Source organism: Eleginops maclovinus, chromosome 3, assembly GCF_036324505.1.
Source record: "Eleginops maclovinus isolate JMC-PN-2008 ecotype Puerto Natales chromosome 3, JC_Emac_rtc_rv5, whole genome shotgun sequence".
Classification (NCBI taxonomy): domain Eukaryota; kingdom Metazoa; phylum Chordata; class Actinopteri; order Perciformes; family Eleginopidae; genus Eleginops; species Eleginops maclovinus.
The window spans coordinates 26,358,110-26,368,338 of record NC_086351.1 but is presented as its reverse complement, the minus strand read 5'-3'; the positions used below and the strand labels follow the sequence as shown (position 1 = coordinate 26,368,338).

At 41.1% G+C, this 10,229-nt stretch overlaps 1 protein-coding gene across 1 annotated transcript; it reads right to left on the bottom strand.

Annotated features, from left to right (window-relative positions):
* Positions 1–1,552: 1,552 nt before the first annotated feature.
* Positions 1,553–4,833, bottom strand: id4 (inhibitor of DNA binding 4). The gene is made up of 3 exons (XM_063879644.1): positions 4,147–4,833; positions 3,550–3,615; positions 1,553–2,925 (listed from the first exon to the last, which is right to left on the bottom strand). The coding sequence occupies exons 1-2, from the start codon at positions 4,522–4,524 to the stop codon at positions 3,568–3,570; spliced, it is 426 nt and encodes a 141-aa protein (XP_063735714.1). The 5' UTR covers positions 4,525–4,833; the 3' UTR covers positions 1,553–2,925; positions 3,550–3,567.
* Positions 4,834–10,229: the final 5,396 nt, after the last annotated feature.

Below are 10,229 nucleotides of genomic sequence, written 5' to 3'. Positions count from 1 at the left end.
TTGAATATTTCTAACCTTCATGGTTTCCACAGTTTCATTGTGATACCTGTGCTTATAATTCCATGGGTGGACCATAATAAAAAAAAAATATCAGCTGGGTTTATTTAAACTATATCTCTGAATTTAAAGGTAACATTTTCTGTGTCAATGCATTGGTGAAGCTCTGCAGTGACGGCAGCTGAGGCCTAGCTGGAACTCAGGCCTGTGTGTGTTCTCTCTGAATCAGAGTATCTTTAATCATATCAGGAAGGTCTAACTGTCAAGCTGGCCACCTGTGCTGTTCCACATTTTTTTCATTTTATACCTTTCATCACTCAAACACACACATTTTACATCACAAGGACAGTGCTTGCCAAGGGCAGCAAGGCCCGGCTCTCTTATTGCTGACTGTAAACACACACCGGTGGCCTCAGATGGCCCGGTGGAGCAGGGTGTCTGAAGGTGTCTGCAGCACCCACTGGGCGACTGCCGCTCTGTGTCAAACAGCTGCTTTAACCCACATTCAGCAGGTTGATGTGGGGACAACTGAACCCGGGTCAGTATGTCTGCAAAAAAAGCCTGCCTCTCCGAGGGAAAGAAGACAGACAGGACAGGATTTTCACCGTATCCAAAACTGTCAGATACACTTGTGTACACTGTATGTCAGTACAGTAGTGGTATTGAGGACACATTTTATAATTATCTTTTCATTTAATGAAAAAAAAAATGCATTAAAAGAAAATCAGGAAAATAATTGAACGCTTTACGTTTTCAGACACTTTGAAGGCATCATGAATCCTCAACAAAAAAACATCAGCCTCCTTTTTAAGTCTTTAAAAATATTTATAGAATTTAAGATATCCAGCTGTTCATGCTCCCATAAACCTGACAAGGCCTCAACCTCAAGTGTGAGTATATTGTATTCAGCTAGTATTTTTAACTTCCTCAATTTTTTTCCATCGTTGTGAAAAAGCGTTCATTGATGATTTTTCCTTTTGTAACAAGAATAAAGGTCCAAAGTTAAATCCCACAAATAACTCGATCCATCTAGGGTGTGTGTGTTTTGTTTTATGTTATTTTCCTATTTAGAATCTTTTTATTATTTGAACTATAATATTTTAATAATTTAATTCTCACCAAAATGCCTGTATTTCATATAAATAAATACAGAGCAAATCTAGCTTAATCATTTTAACATAGATACACCATTTCACCTTTACCCTTTTTGCACAATATTAATTTTAGCATTTAGAAATAATAAAAACTACCTCATAATTAAACACAAATCTGATTTATTGGTTTCTTATATCACTGCATTCAAAATGTGTGCGACATAATTAATAAAAGCCAATAAAACTAAAAGCTTTATCACTAAATACTGTAAAACAGGTTTAATGATTTGATATTGGCAACATTTGAATCTCTATCAACCCTTTGCTTCCCACACAATTCAGATACTGCACTCTGTTTAGCCCGGCGTCTCCCTCTTTCTCCTCATTCCTTCATGTGACAGCGTGGGCACTGAAAGCAACAAACCTAAATGCCTCCTGAGACAAAAGCTGAGACGACACAATTCTTCCTGGAAACTTTAATTGTTTTGACAACTCCTCACAGCCAGTGAAGGTCAGTCCACAGTGCAGCAGACTGTATGTACAGGTGCCCTCTCACTGGCAGGAAGGTGGTGAGGTAAATTCGGCGTTCAATGTCATGAAAAATAAAGGCTCTTTTTTCTCTTTACATTAACTCTGGCCGCTGACTCTCCAACATTTCAATTCAAGAAATCCCCAGTCTGAAACACTTGGTTGTTGTCCAAAAGGAGTCTGTTAATGTTCACATATTTCATCAATTCATAACCAGAGTTGAATGATTTCCTGGTATCAATCATTAACTTCTCAAGGAGAAGCTTTGACTGCACATAAATAACAGAAATGTGCAGAGATTTTTTAGGCATTGTAAACACTGTCAACAGTGCTGCCACTCTTAAGATGAAATTTTTAACAAGAGCGCAATGTCACAGAATGAAATCAGGCCTTTCTATCAGATCAAACAGCAGAACGACCCATGGCTCCAGGTGGGTCAAAGTTGTCAAAGTTAATGAGTACAAAACAACTGAAGAGAAAACAGAGCAGGGCAAATAATAAAAGAAGTTGAACTCCACCACATACGTATCTACACAGGGAGGGCTGATCAGTGCACATACCTCTGCTAGAGCCTGACATGCTACATATTGAACTATTCCAAAAACACTGCAAAGAATTAGCTGATATCACCATGTGAGGACATTATTGGCAGAGCATAACCACGTTCATTTACTAAAGACATAAAAGTTTAAACACAATATTTACATAATGACAACAAAAGGTTTTAATAAAAATATCTTGTAATTACAATAGTCTATTTTAAGCTTATAAGTCTTCCTTTCACATACTTTTATAGAAGATTTGTTTCTCTATATGTACATTCTTAATTGTCTCGAAACAGAATTGTTCTTCTTTACAATATCAAACATTTTATAATTCCAGGGAGGACATCCCTGTCCACACAATTCATCTATTTGAAACAATAGATGACAAAACATTTACAAGGATTTCGCAGTTTAGTAAAGCTTTAAACTGGAGGCCATTTTAGTTAAGCACAATTCACAGACAGTTTTCATAGCTGTTGAGAGACGGGTTTCCAACAAAACTTCGCAGCCTAGGGATTCTATATTTTACTCTAGCTAGAACATTTGAAGTGATGAAGTTAGAACTTAAACAGGGGAAATCAGAAGTCTACATACTAACTCCTTGTTCATAGGAGCCACACAAAAAAACGTATATAGTGATTTGATTTGGGTTGAATTCCTCGCAGCAGTTTTGAAATCCCCTCGTGATTGTGCCTCCAGTTGGGTGTGAGTCCCTGGCGAAGCATTGCTGGCTTTGGAGTGGCTCTGTGCAGCCTACACACCTGTGGAGGGGATGAATAGAGGTGGGGGGGTGAGCTGCAGAGCTCCAGACTGACTGGCGCCACAGACTAAACAGAGGCCATGCTTGATCAACAACCCAAAACAAACCAGTTCAGACAACAAGCACAGCTCTTCAGGCTGCTGGGCAAGAGTCCCTGGGACACCAGGATCAGGATAACGCCTGACCCAGGTGTGTTTAGGTTCAATGCTATAAATCTAACGTTAAAGTCAGATTGAATGGAAGTAACAGCCAGAAAGAGAACAAAAGAGCCAGAGAAGGAGGAAGGAGAGTGTGTAAGAATGAAAGAGAGGGCAAGCTGAGGTTTTAACCCTCTCTTTTTCTCAGATTGCTCCACCAGTGACAGTTATTGCGCAAAGCACAGCTGCCTCTGAGGTAGGTGCCAAATTCGTGTTCCTCAATTATTATTTTCTTTGACATATACTGGCCTCCCCAGAGCACTCTAAATCTGGTCAATTTACACAATTTTGGTTACAATGATCAAATCAATGGGGACGCTTCTATGACCATATATTGGTCACATGTGTATCCTTGATTAAAAAACAAACCAAACAACTCTGACTCTGATTTACATTAATATATACATATATATTTTAAGTCAACTTACCATTGCAGTGCTTATATCTCAGCGGCATAAAATAGAGTCCTCCGGCTTTTTGACTATTGACGTCCTCTAAAAAAAGAAGAAAAAGAAACATGTAAAACTACTGAGCTTTCATTGTTTAGGACTTAATAAATACAAGGCCTAAAGCCCAGCAAAATAAATGATACAGCAGAGAAGTAGAAAATCAGCCGGCTATCTCCCATCATAAATTATCTTATAGCCTATTGAATAACAAATTGCCCTTATTGTGCGCAGTGGAGTGGGCTGCAAGCTGAGGTACTTGAGCAATCCTGGGATAAGGTGGGCCTCTGACACACACTGCCATTATCATGCAAATCATAAATCCCGCAATCAAGTGCGCAATCTTACCCCTGCTAAATGCGCTTTTTACGCATGATTTTTTTCAAGCCTGTGATGTGAGGTGTAAAGCATTTAGATTTTATCTCTATCTTTTTCTATCAGTAAAAGGACAATGTCACGTAACGGTTATGATGCGCTTTGTCTGAGTTTGAGTGGCGGACGGCAGTCTGGAGCCGGTGTCTCCGATAAATCCAGCTGGAAACGAGGGATGGAAAGTGGTGTCCGCTAATTAAAGCTTACCTGGTGGTGGTCAACATTGAGCACAGTCAGTGGTGTCCGGCTGGGGGTTGAGGCTGGGGGTGGGCAGCTCCCGGTCCGCTGGGGCTGCTGTTTATGGAGAGTAGGGTGCGTCTCCAGGGCCAGCTGCAGGTCCAGGATGTAGTCTATAACATGCTGCAGGATCTCCACTTTGCTGACTTTCTTATCCTGTGGAATGGTGGGCACCAGGCGCTTCAGTCGGTTGTAGCAGTCGTTCATGTCGTACTGCAGGCAGAACAGGTCCTCCTCCTCCATCCTGCACCGGGCGATGTTCAGGCTCTGCTTCGACAGACATTGCAGAGAGAGCTGGCTGCTGCTGGAGGAGGAGTCCTGGGGAGGCACTGGAGTAACAGCCTTCATCTTAGACAACGGCGGCTCAGAGACAGCGAAAAAATCTAACAATGACGTTAGCAAACGGTGTTTCAGATTACACCACGGTGCTGTAAACAAGACGAAAGCAACTCTAATGTAACCGTATAGTATCGAGGGGAATAAGAAACCAAAAGGCGGAATTGTAGTCAGTCAACACATCCCGTGGAGCCTCTAGTTCCTCCTACTTCAGCAGGCTTGGTGTGAGACGAATGAATAGATTTCCTTCATTTATAGAGGAGAGGGGAGGCGCCAAGCCAGACGGCTGACAGATAAGGGAGAGGAGCTGGTCAATCACCGGCACCCGCTGCCCACCGACCCGACAACCGAGCCGAGAAAAAGGCGTGTCTCTCTGTGCGCTGCGGTGGGCTGCCTGTTGGGAGGTGTGTGTGTGTGTGTGGGTGGGTGGGGGGGGGGAGAGAGAGAGAGAGAGAGAGAGAGAGAGAGAGAGAGAGAGGCAATTCAATACAGTCACTGCGCATAACCATCGCTGTACAAAGACACAAGTCTCAGGTATCTTTATTTGCATCTGTACCAGAGGCCTCAAACGGAGATTTTCCAAACAGATGCAATGATATAAATGTGCTCAATAAACTCGGCTGATAAGAGTCGTATTGCATCTTTAGTGCTGCGTAATTACGCACAGCCTCGCGTATAGCTATTGATCTTCTTTCTAGAAGTAGAAACATGCTTTAGTTAAACTGTGAAGATCAAAACGTAACCTGGCAGCAACCATGTCACTCATCAATACAAAATAAAATCCAAAAGAATTAGGTTGTGTAAAAAAAAAAATCATTATTCATTTTAGGACTTAGCCTAAGACTAAATGGAGATGCTGTCAACATGGAATAATGTCACTGATCAAACTGATGTTTGTATCCTAAATGGGAAGTTTTTTTGTGATATGTGATAATCATCACAATGATATTTATGCAACACTCATTTACAACAAGTGTCATTTCTGACAAAGAATGAACCTTTTACTAGTATTTAAGACGATAAAATGTAGGAAATATAATTTCAGCCCATCATAATTTCCGGCTGATTACATTATAATTATGACATTATATAACAGGCATTTTTACTTTCCCAGCCATGATTGCAGCTACAGGGGAGCCGGGACAGGCCAATTTGGCGGTCCCTATGCCACTTCTTCCTCCAGCTGGGTGTTATTGTGCCTCCTACATTCCTCTGCTCTCCCGGACGCGTCGCTGCTCCGCTGCTTCCCTCAGCCCGACAGACTGCCTGGCGCCACCAAGGAGAGATCCTCCATTCAAACACACAGATCTTCTCCTCTTTCTTTCTTTCTTTCTTTCTTTCTTTCTTTCTTTCTTTCTTTCTTTCTTTCTTTCTTTCTTTCTTTCTTTCTTTCTCTCTCTTTCTTTCTTTCTCTCTTTCTTTCTTTCTTTCTTTCTCTCTTTCTCTCTTTCTTTCTTTTTTTAAAATGTCTTTCTCATCAGGCAGGTTTCCAAGGCAACATGTAAGCTACTTTAAGCTTCAGTTTTAATACAGGGGCCCTGTGGTCTGAGTTTAGCAGGGATGACACCCACCTCAGAGTCTCTTTAGAGGTTGAATGTACCAAACTTTATGGGAACCACCTCTCTGTCATGAATATTGAACGGCGTGTAAGGCTTTGGATGGTGTTTTCTGTTGCCATGGGAAGTGACTGTTCTGCTCAGTAATGTGTGCAACAATGTTTGGTTCAGGGACTACTTCAAAGGGCTCAGAGGTATGAATCTTTGATGGTAGCCTTTCCATTGGCAACATGGTGCATGAACTCTAATGACAAGCAGATGATGGACATGGTCTGAGGGAAAACCCATCCATCCATCACTACGTAATGCTTACATTTATAATGAAACATAAAGTTGGAGATATTACACAAAGTTTTTTTAAAGATTAAAGCACCCTCTCTAAAATGAAACAGACAATCAGCAAAGGTACATAATTCAGGGGACTCAAATATCAGTCCAGCTGCTGCTCCGCTGAAGACAGACATGTGATATTCCTAAAATTGATATGATAAAACATATAACTGCACCTTGGCCATTAAAATGTAAACAACAACAGCATTATTCACCTACATTTGATTTGTTTTGCTAACTTATAACTTAACTTTTGAGACAATATTCACCTCTATAAGTGTCCCATCTCTCCATATATTTTTCTGTATGTGGCCCTCAGTGAAAAAAGACACCCCTGAGGGTCATCAGCGGCATTTGTCCATCAGGCAGAATTTTACATCAGATAATGTCGGGGCGGGGCTTTTTAAATGTAATTGAACTTTAGTCTAACCGGACTATTATTGTTTAATTGAATGTTAATGTATGTATAGGCCTGAGTAAATGTACATTATAGCTCATCTCACACACTTTGACATTTTTTTTCAATTCTGTACCCTGCACTATGGCAGGTGGTCATGTATTTACTGTGGTAAATTCCGTTGAACAATATCAGCCCACTGTTTGACAAAAACACTATCTTTATTAACTGAGCTGGTCCAACGAGGCTGAGCTAACTAGCATGATACAGTGTTGCTTCTGCCAGAGCTGAGAGAAAGATGTTGTGTGCTGCCAAAACTTTGCAAAAACTGATCTTACCTAGAATATCTGCTCCCCATGTTTAAGTACATGGCAACTGTAGTGGTCTCATAAGCGGGCTGGATGGGAAACGTTGGCCATCACTGCTCAAGAAAAACCTAGCCTGTTTCATGAAAATTCGCAGATGAATTTGACTGTGCTACTTGTGTGAACAGATCCTTTGTTAGAGTGTTTGCTGTTGATTAAGGTTTAGAGAATAACCTGGTTAAAAGTAGAATTTGGTGTGCCCTGTGTGTCTGGCTAGTGTGTGTGAGCAGGAATGTAAACACTTTACCTTTTTATTCTAAGAAACCTTGTTATATTCTATTCTCGTCTGTCTTTAGCGCTGAGTCAATGATGTATATGTTAACACATGCAGTAATTCAAAGTTGGTTGGACAAAGCAGGAAACACGAGTTTGCATTATCTATTGCCCTTCTGTCTTTTTGTTTGCTTCCTTTGCATGTACTTCTCTAATTGTGGCCCTTCTGGCTCTACTTCCCTAAAGGTTTATAGCAGTGCTGACTGGGGACTTGAGCCAGGTAACTAGAGACTCATTAGATAAGCCGGATAGGTCTAGCATTTTGTTTGTTGTGGCTACACAGTGTGGAGACAGCGATCACACAACTAACTCAACCAGTCTGCTCTTTCAGACACAACTGCATGTGTGCATTTCAGATGACAAACTTAAGAGTCTGCAGCGACAGTAAGTCTTGCGTTGGTAGTATTTCAAATATTTTGTGGTTGGTCAATAGTGCAGCAACGCTGTACAAAGTGGAAATGCATGATGGCCACATCTGTGCAAGAGGTTTCCTGGGATGTGGTTGAAGTTGCTAGGGGTGGTGACACCTCTGTTTCATGGTTTTTAAAACAGGAGTTAAAATCACCCAATTGTGAAAGGCAACCACCGTACCACCTTTTTCTGTTAAAAATCGGCATTGCGAGGGTGACAGTTAGTTTTTTTGAACAGTTTATAAAAAAAGGAAAAACCTCAGAAAATGTATACAGAAACACAATTAGGAAATATTCAAGTTGGATTTTGTTTAATAATTGTAAATATGTAAATGTAATAATTATGCAAGGTCAATTAATCTAGCAAAGTCAACTATATATATTTTTTATATACTGGGAGGAAAACTACTAAAATTAATTGTAGCAAGCGAGGCACATCCTGTAGGCTGCTTACCTTGAGTGTGCCCAGGAATACAGTGTAAACGTCTTCATCTCAGCTAACGTTAGCCAACTCATTAGGTTAGTTCAGGTTATTTGCTGCTTAGTGTTATGTTACTTAAGTGTACACGTCCCTCATCATAGCTACCTCATTCTCAGACAGACCGTCCCATGACTCCCAAACTCAGCTCCAGCTGTGAAGGCTGTCTGCTTGTGGTTTTGCTGGGTGATGGCTTGCCCAACAGTTCTTCCAGTTGAACAGACAATCTAAATAATAACCAACAGGTGGATTGGCTTTCTGTTATTCAGTATATGGGTTGAGCTGGGTGGTGACACTATATCTGGACAGTCCTTAATCTCAAAGTATATCTACATTTTACATTTGCATGTCCTGTTTTTACTATTTATCAGGTGTGGGAGAGCTGCCTGTGTGTTCTTTCCCTGGCTCAGCTGTGACGGGTGGTGCCTCGCTGTGATGTACGTCTCTCCAGGTGACACAGTTTGCACAACATGCCTTATTCCCCGATGGCCTTCCAGCTAAACACAACAGCTCTCTCTGTGTCATTTACACAGGTGCATTCACTGTTTACTCTGTGCAACCTGAGTAACCACACACACACACACACACACACACACACACACACACACACACACACACACACACACACACACACACACACACACACACACACACACACACACACACACACACACACACACACACACACACACCTGAGAATGTTGCATTACAGTTTTTTACAGTTGCTAACACACTAAAATGACATGCATAGCACAATTATTTAAACTGACACACAGAGAGCAAAACCTCTTCTCAAGTCTCCAAAACTCTAAACACATTTTCTGCTTTACACACATTTTGCAATTCAAAATGGCACTTTTTAAATGCACTGAACACGGTTCTCTGCATAAGACACAACAATCTGACATAAAGTCACATGTTTGCCATATCACAACACTGCCATTCAAAATAACACTTCATGAGCTAATTGGCCAAAATATGTGCCACCTGGCCAAACACCTCAATGCTTAATTGTTAGCACTTCAATCAGGAAGTAAGCAAGTTATAAAAGCACCACAGGTGAGCATCTATTTTTTACAACAACAATGGAAAACGTCGCAGAGAGAGGAAGAGGAAGGGTGAGAATGAGAGGAGGAGGAAGAGTGAGAGGTAGGGGCAGAGCTGGTAGAGGAGTTCATGGCCAAAGACAACAACTTTCAAATGAAATCAGAGCAACCTTAGTTGATCAGGTCATCAAACATGGGCTGACAATGCGAGAGGCTGGACAGAGTGCAGCCCAACTTGAGCCGTTTTACTGTCGCCTCTGTCATCCGGACATTTAGACTGGAGCACAGGTATGCAACCAAAATTTCTTTCACACTTTGTAGTACACGCCATTTCATAGTGTATCAGTTGGGTGACACCTGTTTACTTCATGAATGGCTGATGTCATACACTTACTTACTGTACACGTTTCCTGTATAATTTACTCTACTGTGGGGGAAATATCTTTAGGCTGCAGTGCCCTATGTTTTTGTTTTTTTGTTTTTCTAAAGGACTGAGAGACGCAGCCACGTTCACCGGGGTACAGGTGCCATTGTAAACTTGGTTTTGAAAAGTAATGAAATCAGATTACTGTAAGAGATATTCAAAGTCACATCATCCAAGACAACACCGTATTCAACAACATTCAACAAGTCAGTTTGTCCACATTGGCTCGCGTTCGCGAGCGAAACCAAATCAGTATGAAACCACTTTATAAGGTGCCTTTTGAGAGAAACTCTCAAAGAAACAAAGAGCTCAGAAGAGCATATGTGGATGTGAGTACAATATTTACTACAGTACACTACATGCAACATGGTTTCCCAGTGTACTGATAACAGTATATTGACTGATTTCTGTTCTTTGTTTCTAGGGAGTTCTGGAAAT